Source organism: Vombatus ursinus, unplaced genomic scaffold, assembly GCF_900497805.2.
Source record: "Vombatus ursinus unplaced genomic scaffold, bare-nosed wombat genome assembly UNPS02014793.1, whole genome shotgun sequence".
Taxonomy (NCBI): Eukaryota; Metazoa; Chordata; class Mammalia; order Diprotodontia; family Vombatidae; genus Vombatus; species Vombatus ursinus.
Window position 1 is genome coordinate 12,712,113 of NW_020954571.1, and position 21,602 is coordinate 12,733,714.

A 21,602-nucleotide genomic window follows, 5' to 3' on the forward strand; every position below is an offset into this window, starting at 1 on the left:
TAATATCTGTAAAGTGCTTAGCACACTGCTGGGCACATAGTAGGCACTTAATAAATAGTTGTTCTCTTCCCTTATCCCCTTCTAATATTCACACCCACACTGTCCTGGTGATGTCCTAGAAGCCTTAAAATGTAAACAGGATAAAGTAGGGAAGGTTAATAGTTCTAAAAGAAACTACTTATCTCTCCTCTGATTCTGACTTGCTCCCAAGACCCGGGTCAAGGAGACGTTCTTTATATTTGTGAGAGAATACTCTTTTCCCCATAACATTCCTAGACAAGATCATCAGACCAGGCTAAAGTATATCAGATTCACTCCCATGAGACCCAGATATATGGTTCCTTAAAAGACCTCAAGGGATTATGTTTGCTCCTTTGGGCATGGGAGATAGGAATAATCAACTCCCATTTTTTCAGGAGTTATTTACATAATAGTTTTGTAAGTTGGTATCACTTCATACTTTGTTTAATTATTATCTTTTTCTAGATTGGCATGGCTCACCCAGGTTGACTTTGTGAAATACATGAGAAAGGAGCATCCTTGGTTTGCTCCACTGCCCTCCCCATGCCCCACCCCCAGCAAGTAAGCTAGAAGGCTTCATGGGTAGGGCCAAGGGCAAAAAGACCTGTAATCAGAGGAACAGAAATGGAGGGAGGTTGAGGGACTGAGAAGGGACTTTCCTCTGGAGAGATGGGAGCAGAATTCATCACTGAGTCAGGATGTGAGGAGGGCCTGATATTGGCTAAACAGTCCAGCTGTGGGTATTGCCAGGGAAGGTGTTGCTATGGGTAAGCTCTGGGTTTTCCCCTTCCTAATGTAATGTAGAAGAATTTCCTTCTATCCATAGGAGAAGTGTGTCATCCTTCCTATTTCCTCATACTCCCTATCCCAAGGATAGAGAAGAATCAGCTAACACAAGGGATGCCCCAGAGAGAGAAAGCAGGTATCACTCATCTGAATCCACCTCATCTCTGGTTAATGCAGAGCTCTATGATAATGTTACTGCCCTTTACAAAGCCATCTGGAAAAAAAAAATGCCTCTGACCTCTTACGAACATGGAGCATTCAGGTGAACACCAAGGCTCTTGCCCCAGTGTTTACTCCTGGGACCTACTCCTTGTGGGACCTGGGAAACTGAGGCTTAATCCCAGACCTAATTAGGGATTGAGTTGAGAGGACTCTCAGATTCAGAACCTATCGATGTATACAAAGAGCAAAGCAAGCATGGTAGCTGGAAGGTGGGAAGCCTGCTAGACTTGGAATAAGTCCTGAGTTCAAATCCTAACTCAATCATACTTACCAGCTCTATGACTCTGCAAAATAGGTATAATAATAACTCCTACTTCACAGACTGGTAGCAAGGAGCAAATAAGATGACATATGGAAAGCATTTTGCAAATCTAAAAGTACCAGAGAAATGCTAGTCATTATTACGTGGTATCTATCTTGGCCTTTCTCTTGCCTGGACTATTATGATAGGATCCTAATTAGTCTTCCTGCTTCCAACCTTTTCCCTCTTAAATCCACATGCTCTGACCTAGTGGAGAAAAGCACTAACTCTGCATTGAGTGTACCTGGGTTTCTTTGGCAAGTAACAACTTCCCTGGGCCTCTATAAAAAGAAGAGGCCTCCCAAGTCCCTTCCAGTTCTAGAGCTCTGATAGTACCATCAAAGGAATCTTCCTATGGCATGTTTGACCTTGCTCAAAAAGTTTCGGGAACTCTGTACTGATTCTAGTGTAAGACGTAGAGACTCCTCAGCTAAGCAGTTAGAGTATTTCACAATCTGGCTGCAATCTTTCTTTTTTAAGAGAGTCATCATTCATACTATTAGAAGCACCTGTTACTCTTTTAAAGTATTATTTGTGATAATTCAGTACTATTGTTTTACAAATTGTAGACACACTCCTTTCCTCTCCTGCCTAATTTCCTCTTCCCCCAGCCCCATGCTCTCCCCTCTCCAGGTTTCTTCAGGGGTAGTGTGTATGATAAACTGTAACAGAGGGTAAAAGAGGAGGGTCGTCAAGGGGCTGCGGCCTGTGGAGCAGGAGAGAACAATTCTTAATCATCCTTTAATCCCCTGTTCAGGGATGTCACCCCAAACACCCAAGCTTTTGGTAACAGAACCAGATATTCCCCAGACAATGTAATCTACGTTCCTTGACAGTGAGTTAAAGTTGTATGGTTTCCAAAGCATCCTTATGCATCTTTTTATCGCAAAGGACATCCCCTCCTGAAGTGTAAATAGTAGCTTCCTTTGGAAGAGGTGAGTTTTCAAATAAGAGGGGCTCCGGATTGGTGCTCTGCAGGATGCGCAGGTACCAAAACAGGCAGGTAGGTGGGAGAAGTGGGAAGGGCGGTGAAGCGGGAAGAGAGCAGTGGGGTGCAATTCTGGCTACGGCCACAAAGAGGCAGCACTGTTCGCTCGGGGACTGGAGCTGCTTGCCACCCTGGAGAGTGGCACACGGCGTTGTAAATTACGCGCTCGGTTGTGAGCTCTCTAGGGGCTGAGTGGGGCCTGTGTGCGTTCCTTCTCCACCGCGCGCTCAACGCGTGCGGGTCTGGGACGGGAGAGCTCCCTCGGCCTGCGCTGCTGCAATGCTGGCTGTGGTCCCCGAGGCAGCAACGCGGGAGGGAGCCGGTGCACCCTATTTTCTTCTCAGAAGAGGCTCGGTACCTACTTTGCTTCCACTACCCTTTTCCCGGGTGCTTCTGCACTATAACGGGAGAAAACTGGCCAGCGGGCAACGGCTCCTGGCTGGTCCAGAGGATGGCGAGGATGGCTCAGACCGAATGCTGTATAGTTCGCTTACGATTTGGAGCTGGAAGAGACCTCGGCTCACAGGTGAGAAAACTGAGGCCCAGCGAAGCAACGTGATTTTTCCCAAGTCAAATAAATAGATAGTAAACAACGGAGTTGGGATTTGAAGTCGCACCGACGACCTGAAGTTCATATTTCCTGATGGATGGAACCTGGTTTTGCAAATTGCCTTGAAAAAAGGGCTCAGAAGTCCTGAGTTATAATCTTGTCTCCGTTTCTAACTGGTTGTGAGACCATGGACAACTCTCTCTTTGATCCTGCTGTACCCCTCTGTAAAATGGAAAGGCTGGCTGCTCTCCAAGGTCCCTCCCAGCTCCCACAGCCTGACATGCTGAGAAAATAATTACTGAGAACGACTCCTCAGAAGCTTCAAGGACCGGTCTATTCTTGGCTTTTCTAAACATAATCCCCACTGTCCCCCCAAACTTGGAAGATTAAAAACTGCTACGTCACAAGGGTATTAAGAGGAGGTAATGCGATCTCAAGAACTTGGAGAAGGCAACCCTGCAGAACAGGTTTTGTGTAAGAATGTCAGTTTCTCAGAAGTGGGTGTGGGAAGGATTGCAGGTGGGGTCCACAAATGTTTAGAGAAGATAAGCCTGAAGCGCACGAGAGATAAGCATTTGATAGAATGTCCGAGATTATCTGGTCCAGAGGGAGGCCTCTCGGAGTGAAAGGAGCCTAGATCTTTGAACTAGTAGCAGAACTTTGAAGCAACTGAATCAAGCCTCCCCATTTTACAGAGGAGGAAACTGAGGCCCAGCGAGGGCGTGACTTGCCTCAGGTCATACAGATATTAAACACAATAAACCTAGGCTTGCTGAGACTAGAGTTAGTATTTTTCCTAATGTGCCAAAGCAGCTCCTGGACTTTATTCAAGGTCATCCAGCTATTACAAAACCATAGATTCCACTTTATTTTCATTTTAACTTCCTTTCTAGTGAGAAAAACAAACCAAGAAACTACCCCTAATTGGATTTTCTTGTTCTTCTAAAGCCTGATAATGCAATCCTGATAAGCTCCTTATCTTAATTTTTCCATTTCTGTTAATAATAATAGCCAGTGTTTATGTAATAGTGCTTTAAGTTTTGCAAAGCATTTACAAGTATGATCTCATTTGATACTTGCAACCACCCTTGGAGGCAGGTACTATTATTATAGCCATTTTACAGATAAAGAAACTGAGGCAGCTGGCAGTTAAGTGACTTGTCCAGCTAGTGAATGTCTGAGGCCAAATTTGAACTCAGAAAGATGAGTCTTCTTGACTTCAGGCCTGGTGTTTTACTTACTGCACCACCTAACTGCCCCCAACAACTCTGGGGGTTAGGTGCTATTATTATCACTCCATTTTACATATGAGGAAACTGAGGTAAATAGGGGTTAAGTGACTTGCCTTAGGTTACATAGCTAATAAGTGTCAGATACCAGATTTGAACTCAGGTATTCCTGACTCCAGGCTGGGTGCTATATCTACTGCACCACCAGAGTTTTACCATACCATTTCTTGGTTTAAAATCAAAAAAACAACAACAACAAAAAAACCCCCCAAAAACCCCAAACCTATTGCCTTGAGAATCAAACATAAACTTAGACGGGCATTTTGGTCTCTTCTCATTCTGGTTCCCACTTATCTCTTTATACTTATTTTATATTGTTCCCCTTCATAAACTCTGTGTTTCAGTCAAACTAGACTATTAGCTGTTCCCTGAACTCAATACAGGGAAGCTAGATGGCACAGTGGATAGAGTGCAGGCCCTGGAGTCAGGAAGACTCCTCTCCTCAAATTCAAATCTGGCTTCAGACACTTACTAGCTGTGTGACCCTGGGCAAATCACTTAACCCTGTTTTCCTTAGTTTCCTCATCAGTAAAATGAGCTAGAGGAGGAAATGGCAAACCACTCCAGTATCTTTGCCAAGAAAACCCCGAAAGGGGCCATGAAGAGTTGGACATGACTGAGAAACAAAACATCATCGAACTCAATAGTCATATTCTACCTCTATGCATTATTTGCACAACCCAATTCTGATTCCTGCAGTTGCTATAATTCTTTCATCAGTTTTCTTTATACTATATTTAGTTTTACATGTGTTGTTTTCCCCCTTCCCCCCCTTCCTGAAGTTGCATAGGGACTTCCAAGAGACTATTTAGTGCCATATACATGGTAGGGGTTTAATAAATGTTGAATGGAATTGTATTAAATTAGATGGGTTCAAGGCTGTTTATTTGCCATAGGCCCCATCAGTTTGCCCAATCCTGACACAGAAAGTCAATATGACTTTTTAAAAAGCAACAAAATAATAGATAAATTGACCTGAATAAAACAGGCAATGATATCTAGTGGATGCCTTGGAGTGAGGAGGAAGGAGGGGGCAGAGACATGGGTTCAAATTCTGCTTCTGACACAGGCTGGCTGTGTAACTCTGAGCAGGTCATTTAATTTCTCAATGTCTCAGAATCTCTCTGAGATCACAAATTGCACAACGGTTGCTGAGTTGCACTGGTGATGGAAATTTTCTCACAAGAAATCCCCTACAGGAAACCAGAGATCCTGTAAAAAAGAAAGAAGGAAAGGAAGGAAGGAAGGAAGGAAGGAAGAAAGAAAGAAAGAAAGAAAGAAAGAAAGAAAGAAAGAAAGAAAAAAAAAGCAGTGAAACAATTTAGAAGTCATCTAGTCCAACTCCTTCATTTTAGAAATGAAGGAACAGGTTCCAAGTGAGGACATGACTTGGCTTCAGGTCACAAAGGTAAGTAAGCAATAGAGCCCAGGGCGGTGACTGTCAAATAGGCCCATTCTTGCACAAAGATCTTAACTCTGACTAGGAGTAAATGGAATAAGTAAATAAGCCTACTTGGGCTCCTGGACCTGGGCATTCTCCACCCTAGTGTTCTCTGATTAGGGAAGTGATGAATTAAGTTCCTCTGGAAAATGTCTAGCATGTTGTCATGTTGAACAGATGATTAGTTATCTTCCTGCCCCGCCTTCCCCATGGAGTTTTCCTTAATTTCAGGACTTTCCCCCTGTTCTTGATTAATCCTTATTTTTCAGGAAGTAGAAAAGATAGCCCTTCTTTCCCATTTGTGATAAAAAGATCAACTTTTGTGATTTGACAGTATCAGAAATCAGTCCAATTCACCAAGTAGTCATTTATCACCTACTGGAGAAGATCTGTGCTCAAATGTTACCTTAGATGCTTAGCAGCTACGTGACCTTGGGCACGCTAGGAAACACTTCTTGTAGCATCACTTAGCTTATTTGTATGTTCCTGGTGCCCAGACTGGGCCTTCTTTATCACTTCTGAATTATTTTATCTCAGAGCCCAGGGTGAAAATGATTAGAGAACACCGAAGGAAGGACTGAGAGACCATTGGAGATTGTCATGTCCTTCTTCCTCCCCAGGAGGGCATGCTGATAAAAGCATGAAGCTAAACTGTAGGAGGAGGGGAATGAGATCTTGTCTTCCTCCCTTTGACCTTGAGATAAACTTCCTATTGGCTGTTCATTTCAGTAAATGCAGCAGAGACAGATGCTGCTAGATCTCTTGCCATTTTGCCCTTAAGACAGAGAATTTGGCAGAGGGTGATGTTGGAGGGGGGCACAGGGAGGAAGGAAGAAAGTTGTAGTGGCCATGAATGGCTGCTCCAGGGACTCAAGCTAGGAGTGGTGGTGAGAGAACTTAATTTGCACTAGGAGCTAGAGCAGGGACCAGGGGGCCCATAGAGCCACCAGTTGGTAACCAGTGTGAAGGAGTGAATTTGTACTAAGGTGCTGAGACATGTAGCTTCCAAAAACCTCATCATAAGAGAAATCTTATCCCCTTTATCCCCTTTCCATGAGCTTCCAGTGTGGGAAGAAAGGCTGGGATATGGTTGGACAGAATGCATATGTAGCTCTGAAACTTCTCTCCTTACATCTTTATGTCAAATGAACTACGTGGCTACAGAAAATTTATTGCCTGTGTAATATAGGGTCCAGTCAGGAATTTACCAACTATGAGTTAGGGTTTTTAGAGCTGCACAGATTTTCCTACTCCTTGGGGTACAAAGACAAAATAAAAAATGGTCCCTTGACCTTAAGGAGCATAATTCTAGTGATGTATAGAGTGCGTATATGTTAGTGTGTGTGTAATACAACATGTAAATATAAAAGCATATGCAGAATATGATCATTTGAGGAGGAAGTTAGTTCACTAACAGGGTTCACTTTTCATCGTAGTTAATTTACTCTTTCACTTGATGACCTTGAAGATTCAGAACTTTTAATTATAAAGTTAGTGATAGGCGGGTGGTGCCAAAATTCCTTTTTGGTTCCTGAGGGCAAAGGTTTTATTTGCATGGAATGTTTTTAATAGAACCTTAACCTGACTTGCTCCAACTCCTCTCCTCCTTGGCCACTTAATGCACCTGCTGCCAGACTAGTCTTCTGGTCTACCTCTTTTCTGCTCAAAGGCTTCCAATGACTTTCCTTGTCCTATGTCACTTGGGACAAATTCTGCTGTCCTTTTCAAGACTTTCCATGATCTGGCCCCACCCCATTTCACAGTCCTCTACTTTACCAACTTAAGCTCTCCCCCTCTCTGAATCTTACATATCCTCCAGGACTCACCTTAAATGTTACTGACTCGATGAAACCTTCCTTGACTATTCCAACTCCAGCTCTGGCTCATCGATCTCCCATGATTCTTAACGTGCTGCCCACAACTTAACACATTGTCTTCCCTCTTTAGTGATTCGTGTGCATGTGTCCTTCACCCCAGCTAGATTGTAAGCTCCGTGAGGTCAGGGACTGTTATACTTATGTGTCCTCACAATATGGAGCTGGCTACCAGATACTCAGTATTTCTTAGTTGATTCCCAAAACACGTATCCCTCTTTCTTCCCAGTTCCTGCAACCCTGAGATTTCCTGTTATCTTTTCATTTGCCTGGTCTCTTCTGTTAGACTTGAAGCCCCAGGAGGGCAAGGGGCATAGCTTGCTTCTGTTGCTGCTACTTTTTGTCCTTCATTCTCAAAGAGGACCATGACATGCAAGTGAATTGGATTTAAGTGAGGGAGGCCTATGCAGAGTCACCAGACTCACTTTCTGCTCTGGAGCCATCTGGGTCCAGTGGCCAAATGTGGATCAGGATGACTGGAGGTCATCCAGGATACAGTGTAGGACCTTGGCCTTTTCAAGCTAAGGTCTCTAACAGATCTCAGTTTGAGGCAGTGCCCATTCAGTGATTAAGGCTTAATAAAATGAGGGGTCTTAAAAAAAATAGATCTGGGAGGGGAAGACCCTCAGAGTTTCTGGCCAAAACAGAAACAATTGTTATTTATATTCATTCTGAGTCAATCAAAGTCCAAACAGTGACCAATCAATTGGGGAATGGCTGAACAAGTTATGGTATATGAAAATGATTAGTAGGTTGGTTTTAGAAAAACTTGGGAAGACCTATATGAATTGATGAAGAGTGAAGCAAACAGAATGAAATCTCTGGAAACAGTCCCAGCAAAATTGTAATGACGGTCAAACTGTGAATGACTTAGCTATTCTGATGAATACAATGATCCAAGGCAATTTCAAAGGACTCATGATGGAAAAATGCTATCCACCTCCAGAGAGGGAACTGGGAACTGATGAACTCTAAGTGCAAATTGAAGCATCATTTTTTCATTTAAAAAATATTCTGGTGATGTCCAGCTGCAAGTCACAGAATAAGAGAATAAAGAAAAACAGCTGAGAATAAATAAAATGGAAATGGTGCGGGGTGGGCTAGAGCAGACAATGTTACAAATGAGAAGCACAGGAAAAGCAAGGAGATACCAGAGAGCTGAATGACAGGAGCAAAATATACATATTGGTCACATAGTGAGTGTGAGGCTAAGAGACAGCCTGTGCACTCCATTGGTATCCATGCAATGGTCAAATCCAAACCTGAAGGTAGGCCCCTAACACTGAAGGGGCTGATGGCCTGTGGTTGGGTCCTAGGAGGACAAAGACAACAGCAGTACAGGGTGGGCTGCTGTTTGCATTTTTGGAAGGAGTATGAATACTGATAAAATCACAAGATTTTTCTCTAAAGCATGGAGAAAATGGGAAGTTTTTGGTTCAGTGATTTGATCCTTTGGGCCAACTGGATGAACTTCAAGGAAGACTCGTGAGCAGGTCCTAACTCCTGTGCATCATGGAGGAAGGCACAGGAAGATTGAACCTGACCTCCAACCTGCAGAGGGAAGGCAAACATGGGAAAAGAAAGTGGATTTTCCCCCACCCTGCTTTCATCTCAGATTCTTTACCTACTGCAATAACTATTCTAGAGAAAAAGGATAAATTCCTCCATGGTCAGAGACATATCAGTCTCACTTGGGCCTAAATTCCTATTCCTCCCTCAAGTGGCCACAGAACAAAACATTTAGTCTTTGGCCACAGATGACGTTAGACCTCACCCAATTCAACAAGTTTTTATTAAGTTCCAACTGTGCATTATAAGTTGTGCTAGATGCTGAGAATACAAAGACAAAAGTGAGAATGCTCTACCCTCAGGGAGCTTCCATGCACTGTTACACCCTTGTATTTGGTCTTGGGCACCAAGGATCCAGGTGATGGTTCCTCCACTGAGGAATCATCTGAAGAACAGAGCATGAATGGTTCTGCACGTCCAGATAAAAGGTCGTAGCAGTGAGTGGAAGCTCCTTGAGGAATTAAATGGGTTAAAGACTCTTCACCTCCTAAATGAGGCAGTGTCGGCCAATGGAAAGGGTATGAATGGACTGGAAACCTTGAAGCCCAAGCTCCAGTCAGTCCTAGCTGTCATTAAAGAGCTGGGTGTTTAGGTCACTCACTGAACCCCTTTGTTTTGTGTCCTGGTCTGCAAAATAGGAATGATGTAAAACACCATTGTAAAACCATTTACCAAAATGTGTTGGAAAGTCCAAGATTTGGCAAATGAAGTGAAGACCCATATCCAACCAGCGAGCAGGGGCAGGGCAGTGGGGAGGAGGCACCTTCTGGGGGCCTGCTCCAGTTCTTCCTTTCCCTGGGGTGACAGGGAGGTGTCAGGAAGAAGCTGAGGTAGAAGATTTAAGATCCTGAGAGTGAGTCAGACCCCTGACAGGCCTGAGGGTGAGGAGGTCTAGGGAGGGAACGCTGGAGAGATACTAGCGTAGTTAGTCAAAGCTCCCAAGCAGGGAGGCTCATCTTACCTGATGCCTGGATTACCTGCTGAGAGGTCGGCCTGCTTCAAGTCTCTCCCCACTCCAATCCATCCTGCATTCAGTCAGTAGTGATTTTCGGAAAGCACAGGTCTTCATCATGTCATGCACCACTCCCTCTCCCCTAGGTAAACTCCAGTAGCTTCCTATCACCTCCAGGATCAAATACAAAATGCTGTTTGGCATTCAAAGCCTCCATGACCCAGCCCCCTCCTCCCTTTGCAGTGCTCTTATACCTCACTTCCCCACACGAAACTCTTGGATCCACCCAGCGACACTGGCCTCCTGGACATTCTACTAACAAGACGCTCCACCTCTCAGCTCTGTCCTCCATGCCTGGAACATTCTTCCTCTTCTGCTCTGAGTACTGATTTCCCTGACTTCCTTTAACTAAACTAAAATTCCACTTTCCACAGGAAACCTTCTCACATTTAATTACTTCCTACTTATATCGTGTATGCTTGCTTGGCACAGATTTGTTTGAATGTTGCCTCCCCCATTAGACTGTAAGTTCCGTGAGGGCAGGGACTATTGTGTCTCTTTTTGTATCCTCAGCACTTAGCACTGTGCCTGGCATGAAGTAAGCACTTAATAAATATTTATTGATTGACTGAGCTCTCTTCTGTCCAATAATGACAAGTTTACATTTATATATCACTTTTTAAGGTTTACAAAGCAGTTTTCTACACATGATCTCATTACACCCTTACAACAACCCTGCAGAGGTAGGATTCCCACAACCCTCCATTGCCAGACTTTCCCATAAACATTAAATAGTGACACTTACAGGGGGCTTTAAAGTTGGCAAAGCACTTTGCAAACATTATCTCATGTAGCATCCTTGGCTTGTGAACTTTCCATGGCTCCCCATTACTTAAAGAATAGTTGAAACTCAACCAAACACTGAAGGCTGTCTTAATCTCATTCCATTGAATCCATCCACTGTTTTCTTTCCATTAATTCCTCCCCCTTCATGAACTCACAGCTCCCTTTTCAGGCCTTGCCCCTTTCCCCCTCCACACCTTCATTCACACCAGTGATGGGTTGGAAGCTTTCCCTCTTTGTCCTCCTCTTGGTTCAGCTAAATCCTGCCTGTCCTTTAAAACTAGGCTAGCTTCCTGTCTTCTTTATGAAGCCTTCTCTAATCTTCCCAGGCTGAAGTAATCTCTGGATCCTCCAACACTTTGGAACTGTACCCCTCACTGGGCAGCCAGCCTACAATCCCTGGTGCTGCTGGTTATCTTTTTATGCTGATGTCCTACCTCCCTCAGTTTAAATATCCAGTCTGGTTAAAACACTCGGATAGAACATCATACCACTACGGCCAAGGCTGTGGGGCAGAACCTCCCACGTGCTTTTCTCTCTCCCCACCACAGACCATACTAGACGACACTTCGATTAGTGGAATATATAGGACAATGAGCTGGGTTCTTAGTACAATCCACTCCAATATGAGAAAAACAAAATGACCCTAAAAAACAACAAACTCCAGGTGTCCTCTGATAATGGGAGCAAGAACATCAAATTACATAAGAGAAATGACTTTATGAGATAATGCCTATGAACAGAGGCAAGAGCCTAAGATTTGCATCTCAGCTCCCATGCTGACTGGCTCTGTGATCGGGGAAAATTACTTCCCCTCAGCCTTAAGTTTCTTCCTCTAAAATAGGTGTAATATAGCATCTGCAATAGCTGCTTCACAAGTCTGTGAGGCAGACAGTACAACTGCAGCAAGTACTATGTAAACGTACAGAAAGGGGCCCCCATCTGGATGCAGGCCTATTCCTCCCCTCCCCCCAGATCTGCTGATCATGGGAGGCTTGATCCAGGGCAGAAAATGTAATCAAACTGAAACAAATTTGAGCTGAGAAACACATCATACTTGTCCTTGAACTGAATAAAACTGGGTTTTAAAAATATAACTTTATTATATTTTGACATCCTGATGATCCTCGAGATCTCTTTAGTTTTCAAAATTCTATGATGCCGAGTTATTTGAATTGAACTTGTTTTTGTCCTTCAGGAAAAGCTCTTATCTGCCAGCCAGTGGACCACTGCACTTTGAGGCTGGAGGGGACCTCAGAAATCATCTAATCCCCTCATTTTACAGATGAGGAAACTGAGGCCCAAAGAGGCTAAGTGATTTACTCAGAGAGATGTTAAACATCAGCAGAAGAATATGAACACAGGTCCCCCAACTCCAGACTCAGAAGATATGTAGTCCAATCCCTTCATTTTACAGAGGAAACTGAGGCCCAGAGAAGAGAAAATTTTCACATTTTCACTCAGAAAAGCAGCAGAGATACAGATAGATAAAAGCAGGATGCTGGACTAATTTGACACACTAGGGTGGTATTTGATTTTCCCTCCTCAACTCACCAGAACCAACTCACTCTGGTTTCCAACATAATTCTGCTTCCTAGCATTTTGTCTTTATAGGCAGGAGACAGTCAAACCAATGACACCAGGCACAGAGAACAGCACTGGGATATAAGAGAATCACAGAATCGACCCTTCACATAAAGCAACAACAACAACAGTCTATTGCCTTCACTTTAAACTTAAGCTTCAGCCCTGGAGATAGTAATGGTAATAGCAATGATTCACATTTTCATAGCATTTAGAAAGTGCTTTTGTCACAAAGATCCTGGGAGGCAAGCAGTACAATATTAAGACCCCCATTTCACAGATGAGGAAAACTGAGGTTCTGAGAGGAGAAGTGATGAATCCAGGTCTTCAGACTCCAGGTCTAATGCTCTTTCCACCACCTGATATCAGCATTGTCACCTCACTCTCGAAGATTCTGCTATGCCAATGTTACTCTTCCAAGGCCCTGCTCCTGGTTTACTCATTGATGGATGGTTTCTGTCGGCTTGAAATGATTCTAGTAGAAGGCAGGATCTCCCTGGTCTCAGCAGGTCAGAACACTCGAGGAGCTAAATAAAACCTGGAGGTTTTCTAAGAGAAAGTATGACAGTAACACCCAGAGAAGAGGAGCATCCAGGTGAGGGGTCTGCTTGACAGGACCACAGAAAGCAGGAGGCATGAAGAGCAGAGCTGCCTGGAGGACGAGGAGGAGGAGGAGGAGGAGGAGGAGGAGGAGGAGGAGGAGGAGGAGGAGGAGGTGGTGGTGGTGGTGGTAGTGGTGGTGCTGAGGGCTCCAAGGCTCTGTGCGCTCACCAAGCTTTCCCACAGGCTACCAGCGATGAAAGAAGGGGAGTGGGGTGGGCCAGGAGCCCTGGACTTGGGGGCAGGCAGAAGAGAGAAGGGACAGTTTTGAAGCATCTTTTACTCTGGTTTTCACTTCTCTAAGACGTCTGGCTTATCTTTTTATTTTTTCTTCATTTAAAAAAAATTCTTAGTTCTTGTACTCTCTATCTGTCCATCACGGCTCCTTCAGCCATTGTAAGAGCTGAGGTGTGTAGTAGGTGATGATGATATCGGCACCTGTATTTAGAGGAAAAGAAAAGGGAGTGGGAGTACCACGGCTGGCATGGAGGTATCCCACTGGCCTGTATGCCCTGCCCACCCTCAGGAGCAAAGGGCACTGCCTGGGACTTTTTCGCGGTATTTGCAGCCACCAGAGAAGCATAACGTGTTTTAGAGGCTAGAGGGTCAACATGATGAAATGGGGGAGGGCACAGACTCACTTTGAGTCAGGAGACCTGGCTCAAACCCAATGAATATTCATGGCCAGACTGACTGACCCTCCCTCCATCACATCCAAGCTAGGCAAATCCTTTGTCTTGTAGAGCCTCAGTTTCCTCATTGTAAGATGGGGATATTATTTGCCCTATTTACCTTAAAAGGCTCTCAGGAGGAAATCATTTGGTGAACCTTAAAGTCTTGGTTTTAAGTGACTATCATTATCCATATCCTCACCGTGGGCCTGCTTCCTCAACTGAAGCCAAAGCCTTCAGCCCACCAGAATTTGCAGACACATAGTACTAAATCACTCTTTATTTCAGTATCTCAGAAGTGGTAGAGGAGGGTCCTCCCCCCATCCCCGCCTTACGCACCTGCTCTTCGGAAGGCTGTCATGGCCTCCATCACAGCAGTCTTGAGGTCGAAAGCCCCGGCTTTGGCCCCGTGCCACAGCATGGCGAATTCCCCAGAAACGTGATACACAGCAAGGGGCAGGACAGTGTGCTGGAGAGGGGAATGAGCTAAGTTACAGGGAGTGGCTGATGGTGCCCTTAAGGAAGCACGCTCCCATCTCCTCCAAACTGTGGCCCGCCCTGTTCTGATCAAGCCTGAGCAACCTGACTTTTTTATCTGTCAAACTTCAGGACTAGTAAGAGACTGACTAGCTTTATTATGAGGTGGTGAGTTCCCTGTTACCAGAAGTATCCAAGAAGAAGCTGAATGATCTTTTGGCAGAGATGATATAGGAGGGGACTCTGATACTGGGTCAGATATTGGACCAAATGTGACCTTCCCACTCATTCTGTGATTTAAAAATTCTGCAGAATCCTCTCCTCTCTCACAGTTCTGTTTTTGATTTTGCCCTCCACTCACCTTGTTCTTCACTTCTCTTACAATGTCCAAGTATGGCAACCCTGGCTTGACCATCAGGATATCTGCTCCCTCCCGGACATCTCGATCCTAAGGCACATGGGATGGAGAACTTGACCTCCAAAGCTCCTCCCCCAAACCACTTCCAAGGCAGAGAGTAGGAAATTCTGTGGTTGGGGGAAGGAGGAACACCTGCAACAGGGTTCCAAGGGAAGGAGAGGAGGGTGATAAAGGAATGGTTGGGGTAGGGAGGGCTGGGGCTGGTCCCCATTTACACACCACAGCTCGAAGGGCCAGGCCCCGAGCCCCAGGCGGCAGTTGATAACAGCGCCGGTCACCGAAAGCTGGGCTAGAATGAGCAGCATCCCTGTGGAGTGGGAAAAAAGCCAGGTCATCAGGATGGGGCTAACTTGGCCCTGGCTCCTGGTGTCTTACCACAAGGTTGCCTGGTGCCAATTCTCATTCCCTCCAATTTCCACTCACCGGAAAGGACCATAGAAACAAGAAGCAAACTTGGCACTGTAGCTCATCACGGATACCTGTTGGGAGATAGTTTGGACTGAGTATTCTACCAAAAGAGCTTTAAATTTGGAGTCAGCAGCCCCAGGAGGTCCCAGCTCCAATCATTGCCCTTGCGACTCTGGATAAATCAGCTACCCTTTTCGAGTCAGTTTCCTCATCTGTGAAATGTGGGAGGAGGACTTTCTAGCTCTATATCCTATGAGCTGATAAGCCCACAGATTCTAGGCACAGATTGGGGAGGGGCGTGGCTTTCAGTCCCTGGCAGCCACCTCCCTCTTATTTGCCATTTCTTCCAGGGCACAACCTCAACTTCCTGCCCCCTTACCTTGTTACCAAGCCCATGGGTAATCAATGCCTCTTTGATGGCAGCAATACGCCCATCCATCATGTCTGATGGAGCCACCACCTGGCAGCCTAGAGGAGGGGTTAGAAGATGGGAGGGGATTGAACTAGACATTCTCCAAGGTTCCTATCAGCTCTAATCATGTGATTCTGTAGACAAAGAGATTCTGTATTTTGTTTGTCTCCCAGAACCAACCAGGCCTTCATATACCCAGACCATGTTTTCCTTTCCCTTCCATCAAGGACCACGTGGTATTTAGTTACTTACCTGCCTTGGCATAGGCTAGAGCAATTTCTGCCAACCTCCTGCTGCTGTCCTCAGCCCGGAACGAGCCATCCTCCCTCAGAAGCCCTGCAGGACGCCCAGCCGGGACTCAGGAAAGGCTCTGGGATCCCTCTCTGCCTCCCAACCCAGGAAAACTCCCATATTCACCAGGACTTAGCCTTGTTGGCAGAACAGGAGGAAAGAGATGGGACTGGAGGGGACAGGAGTGGGTAGCAGAAGCAGAGAATGCGGAGCTCCGGACTCACCACAGTGACCATGTGAGGTGTAGGGACACAGGCATACATCACAGGCCACCAGGAGACTGGGAAACACCTTGCGCAGCAGACGGATTGCCTGAATGGCTGGGGTGTCTTCTGTGTCAGCTCCTGAGCCCAACTCATCCTGGTTGAGTGAGGATGGCTTTATCACTGATATCCAGGCCTTTTCACCATGCAGATCCTCAACTCTCACTCCCACCATACATTCTCCCCCTTGTCCTTCTCTTGCCCTGATAGGTTAAGTCTCTCCTTTCTTTACCCCTCCACACCTTGCTACCCATGTTCTGACCTTGGTGACTTTGCTGGGTACCCCAAAGATCAGGACACTTCGTAGGCCCTTGGCTACTAAGGGCTGAAGCATCTCTTCCAGTTTATTCACACCATACCTGGGGAAAGAGGGAGGGCAGCCTGAACCTTGGACAGCCTGCTTGTCCTTTTTGGGACCTTATCTTAGGGTTTCAGATTGAAGCTGGGCAGAGCAAGAGAGGTTGGACCTATCTGTGTCATTCTCTTGTGAAGGGTATTGCATCCCTAGGTGTTTAATAAAAGTCTGATCAAGGCAGGAGTGGAAGGAGCAGGGCATAGGGATATTATAGGCTGGGGGGCTGTACATTACGTTTCATACTTCCCAAAGTGGTTTTACATCTGTTATCTCATTGAATCCTCATAAAAACTTCATGACAGGGGTAGGGCAGATTGAATTATTCTCATCTGGTACTGAAGGCCAGGGAGTTTAAAGTGACTTACCTCGGCGATCACACAGCTAGTTAGTGGGTGAGCCTAGACTAGAACCCAGATCTCCTGATTTCTAACCCAGAATTCTAGCCACTCTTCCTTTCTCCTAGAGATCTTCCAGGAGCATCTCTTACCTGGCAATGCCAGGAAGGCTGTCGATTGGTTGCACAGCATCAGGTATGTCCCTGGAGGAAGCAGAGGGGGTAAGGTGTGAGAGGATGGGTAGGGGATGAGGGGAAAAGATAACTGGGGGAGCTGAGAAGATATAAAAATGGAGAATGAAGTGTCTTGACACTTTTGATCTAGAAGCTGATTCCCTGGGTAGATCCACCCATCAGGGTATAGGGGTATATCTTGGACAGGAGACCAGTAACCTGTACTGAGGCTAGCAACAGCTCGCATTGTCAATGAATACATTTGCTTTCTGTTTTACTTCTATGTCTTACTGGTGTGAAAGGACTCTCCATAGCCTAGTTATCTCTGGTTGAAATAACAAAACAGACTTTCTCAACCCCAGCAAAATTGATGACCAGATGTTCGACCTATGGTGCTCACACCAGCACTCAAGTAGCCCACGAAGGTCAGCTTGAAGAGCCACTCAGCCTCTTGCTCATTATCTCTTGACTGTAACAATAATCACAACAACAACAACAACAATAATACCCCACAATTAGATTTTAAGACTTTGTGAAAGCTTTATGATTTTCTCTCTCTCTCTCTCTCTCTTTTTTTTAGGCAATTGGGGTTAAGTGACTTGCCCAGGGTCACACAGCTAGTAAGTGTCAAGTGTTTGGTTTGAGGCTGGATTTGAATTCAAGGTCCTTCTGACTTCAGGGCTGGTGCTCTATGCACTGCGCCACCTAGCTGCCCCTTATGATTTTCAAAGTACTTTGTTAACCATTGTATTTGCTAATGTGCTAACTATTTGATTTGCTAATCATTTTATCAGTTAGCTGGGCAGGAGAAAGATTATTATACTAATTTTACAGACAAGTCACAAGCTCAAAGAGGAAGTTATTTGCTCAAGTTGGTAAAACAGGGAAGGTCAGGAGCTGGTAATTTCTAAAGATGGCTTATAGTTTCCCCAGAGAGAGAGGAGGCAGGCAGATAAGCCTATTTCAGTAGCCAGATGCCCTTATCGGGTCAGTTTGGTGCAAGCTGACCCTCTGCAGACCTTTCTTCCCACTACCAAACTCCACAAGCAGACTGAAGTTGGCCATAATCCCAAGAACTTACGTGACAAAGATGGGGTAGATGAGATTGGAGGCATCAAAGGTACTGGCCGCTGTCTGCCAGTTTCGCAATAGGGGGTGGAAGTAGCCGCTGTGAAGCAAGGACTCTGGCTGCATGACTGGGGTTCAGCAGGAGTTCTGGAGACAAACAAAGAAGTATTTATTGACTGCCCCATACCCAGTCCTGTGCGAGGGGCTCTAACAAGACAAAAGAAGGCTCAGAGATAGTTCCTGCTCTCAAGGATCTTACAATTTTTAAGAAGAAAAAAAGATACAAATGATTATGCATATATATGTATATACACACAGACACAGAGATAAACACACAACACAAAAAGGTAGGAGCAACACTGTAGAAGGCCTTGATGCCCAGGTTGGGGAGCTCAAACTTTGCATCCCACAGGTAACAGGGAAGCAAAGGAGTTATGTGATGATCAGAGCTGTGCCTTCGGAAGCTGAATCTGGCAGCAGGTACAGTATTGACTAGAAAAGGGAAGAAACTGGAAGCAGGGGCATGAATTAAGAGACCGATGTAACAATTTTGGGCTAGAGGAGTAGAGATAAGAGTTCAGTTTTAAATACATCAATTTTGAGGTGATAAATAACAAGAATTCCAGCAGGCAGGCAGGTCTTAGAGATGTGGGAGGTGATCAGTATGGGGCAACTGAGTTTTCTAGGCTAGTTTACCCCAGCTGGGTCTCCTACAACTCCAATGTGGCCAGTAGGTTGGTATTGCTGCTGTTTAATCTACTACTGATGAACTCTGGGCACCTGGCAGTTTCAGGCTCCTTTCCCAGTCAACCTAGTAGCCCTATCTTAATTTTCAAGGCCCAGTTCTGTTTAATGGTTGTGTTATCACTAGAAACACAAGGCCTCAGGCTTTTGCCACACCCCAGGGTTAACACACTACCTCTCTTCCCCACCCCCAACACATTCTTCCTCTTCCCTACCAAGCCAGTATCCTTTCCCCCTCAAATTTTGCCACCTTCCCTGGTACATACACTCAGCCCTCTATCTCTCTCCAAAATCCTATCTTAGGGCCACAGACATATTGGGATAGGCCATAACTGGGATAGAAGTGAGCCACAGGCTTACACACTGCGCTCGCCCAACTACCCACATCCCAAAGACCTCCGCAGGTTCCTTATCTGTAAAATGAAGAGGATAGATTTCAAAAGTCTCTTGAGCTCTGCCATCTTATATGATTTTTTACACTTCTGAGGGGCAAGAGAACCTACAGTATGATAGAGGGAGCAGATAACTAACACTGGTCCCAATTCTTTGGCTTCTGAACATCAACTCTTGTGAGACAACTTTCTGCTAGGTATTTTATACCAGTGTCAATCTATCTCGTTCCTTGTCCTCAGTAGGTGCAAGGTTAGCATGCAAGAGGAAGATCTCTTAAGCAATCCCAAGAACAACCACTTCTTGGATACCATCATATCACTATATGGAGATAGGGCTAGTCTTGGACTGGTGAAATCACAGATAATTCATTCACCCCATTTGAGTCAACCACTCCATCCTCTTCTACCACACCTTCACCCAAAACTGCTACTGTTTCACAAGGCCTGGCTTCTCTGCACTGTCAGGTGCTAGGCAGGGTAACAGATCTAGGAGGAGTTGTTCCAGACTTTGGAAGCTTTGGCAGATAACTGGGTGAAAGGCTGGGCGAACCTTTCAAAAACAGGTATACTTGTCAAATACTGTCCTATCTTGTAATTTCACCAGTGATTTAATGAAGGAGTCTGAGATCACAGCTTGCCACCAGCAACAACCAGATTCAGGGAACCAGACAAAAAGATCCTGGTGCTACGGAGAAGTTATTATAGAATCCTAGAATATTAAAGCTAGGAGACCAACTCCATTTTTTTTTCCAGAGGAAATTGAAGCCCAGGGCAGGAAAATGACTTGCCCAAGGTCACACAATTAGTAGTCACACCAGAACTAGAACCCAGGTCTCATATTCCCTGTTCAAATGCCCTTTCTACTAGAACACATCTAACATCAGGAAACTTGTACTTTTTTTTTTTTTAAGTGTTGAGAGAAGAACTCTCCCTTGGTTGGCAACAAGTGGGCAACAAATTCAGCAGACACTACTACCAAGGGTGCTGGCTTATAAGAAGGTTATAAGGCAGGAGGGAGCAACTGCAAATACCATCACATTAGACAACTAAAGCCTAGAGGGCCATTAAAGGAACAGACAAAGGCACAGTCGGCCAGGCAGAAGCAGAAAAAATTCCCTAAGCTTACAGTCTGGAAAATACAGTCTCCTTGCCAAGGAGTGGGGAGTGGGTACTGTCTGGACCGAGAAATCAAATTACTCGGTCAGAAAAGGGGCATTATACTCTCACTACCCTAGACTGGTAGTTTGCCCTGGTAGCTTTGAAGCTAGAGAACTTTTTGTGTCTTGGTACTGGGTCCTGGGAGTTGGGAGAGAAGGTAAAAAGTCCTAGGGTCAATTCTCGCAGGGCAAGGGCTCAGGCTGTTTGGTTAGTGTGGGTCTGGCTCCCAAGGTATACTCAAGGGCAAGCCATGTGACCTCAGCCCTGGCTCTGAGCCCTGACTCTGCTTTCCATATCCGCAGGGGCCGCACAGATGCACAGTTACGGTAGCAGTCAAAGGAAAGGAACTCGGTCTGAACCAGAGACGTTTAAAAACCCTGGGACCTTGTAAAGCGGAACAGAGCGGCAGGGAAAGCGGGCTCCCCAGCCCGTGTTAGAGGGCAGCAAGGAGAGAGGCCAGGAGGGCTCATGCCTGGGTTAGCACGGACCCGGGGGAAACTTGCATCCAGGAGGCTGCGACTGGGGGAAGGATGGCTCTACTGGAGTCGGTGAAGGAAGCCTGGGGCCGAAATAAGGTTGTAGGGAGCCAGGATACTAGACTCTGCTACTCACTGACAGTGTGACCTTGGACAATTCCCTCTCTTACTCTACTTCTGTAAAATCAGGCACGAGGGACCGGCTGTTGTCTTTCAGCTCTAACATCCTTAAGTTTACGAACTCGGACGTCTCGATCATGCCTCCCGCTCCCACCCTGCGCGCTAGGGAGGAGAGGCCGCGGCTGGGGGTGGTGGAGCTCCGGGCTGTGATGGTCCGTCTGGGGGAGGCGACCCTCCAAGCGAGGGCTGCCCAGTCTGGCCGGGCGGTGGGGGGCGGCTGGGCACGCTCTCCCCGGGAGGCTCCCCGGCCCAGTCACTCGGTGCCAGCCCGTAACCCAGGTCCCCGCTTACCAGGAGCCGCTGCGGAGAGCCTGAGCACACGACCGACCAGGAGCTCGCCCGCCGCGCTTCTAAATCAGCCCACGTGGGGGTGGGGCGGCTCACCCGGAAGCAGCTTCTCCGGGCCAGGCCCCGCCCCTCGGGGCCCGCGGCTTCGCCCTCCCCGGGCGGGGGGGCCGTGGACTCACCAGACCCCGTTACTTTGCCTGAGCATCCCATGGGGGTGCGGACCCTGTCGCCGCGCGGGGGATCCCCTGCCCTGCTGACATCAAAGTTCTACGCGAAACCGCCTGCCGGATGACCAATGAGTGGCTGGTGAGGCGGGAGGGTTGTGGCGTATGACTCCAGTAAGGAAGGAGGACACAGGTCAAGCAGCTACCGAGCTTCCACGTGTGACGGCGCGGTTCCTCGCCTGCTTACAGTACTGTGATAGACAGGACGTGACACAAGTGTGTGAACTAGAAAACAAATGCAGGGAGTGT

At 46.2% G+C, this 21,602-nt stretch overlaps 1 protein-coding gene across 2 annotated transcripts; it reads right to left on the bottom strand.

Moving 5' to 3' along the window:
* Nucleotides 1–11,915: 11,915 nt before the first annotated feature.
* Nucleotides 11,916–21,228, bottom strand: ALAD (aminolevulinate dehydratase). Of its 2 annotated transcripts, XM_027869443.1 has the most exons (12): nucleotides 21,133–21,227; nucleotides 17,905–18,038; nucleotides 16,803–16,853; nucleotides 16,223–16,319; nucleotides 15,922–16,057; nucleotides 15,659–15,742; nucleotides 15,374–15,462; nucleotides 15,010–15,065; nucleotides 14,806–14,893; nucleotides 14,530–14,616; nucleotides 14,031–14,160; nucleotides 11,916–13,458 (listed from the first exon to the last, which is right to left on the bottom strand). In XM_027869443.1, exons 2-12 carry the CDS (start codon nucleotides 18,015–18,017, stop codon nucleotides 13,397–13,399), a joined length of 993 nt encoding a protein of 330 aa, XP_027725244.1. In that variant the 5' UTR covers nucleotides 18,018–18,038; nucleotides 21,133–21,227; the 3' UTR covers nucleotides 11,916–13,396. The 2 variants fall into 2 exon arrangements, with proteins under 2 accessions (XP_027725244.1, XP_027725245.1); XM_027869444.1 differs by lacking the exon at nucleotides 15,659–15,742 and having other exon boundaries at nucleotides 21,133–21,228.
* Between the last annotated feature and the right edge of the window lie 374 nt (nucleotides 21,229–21,602).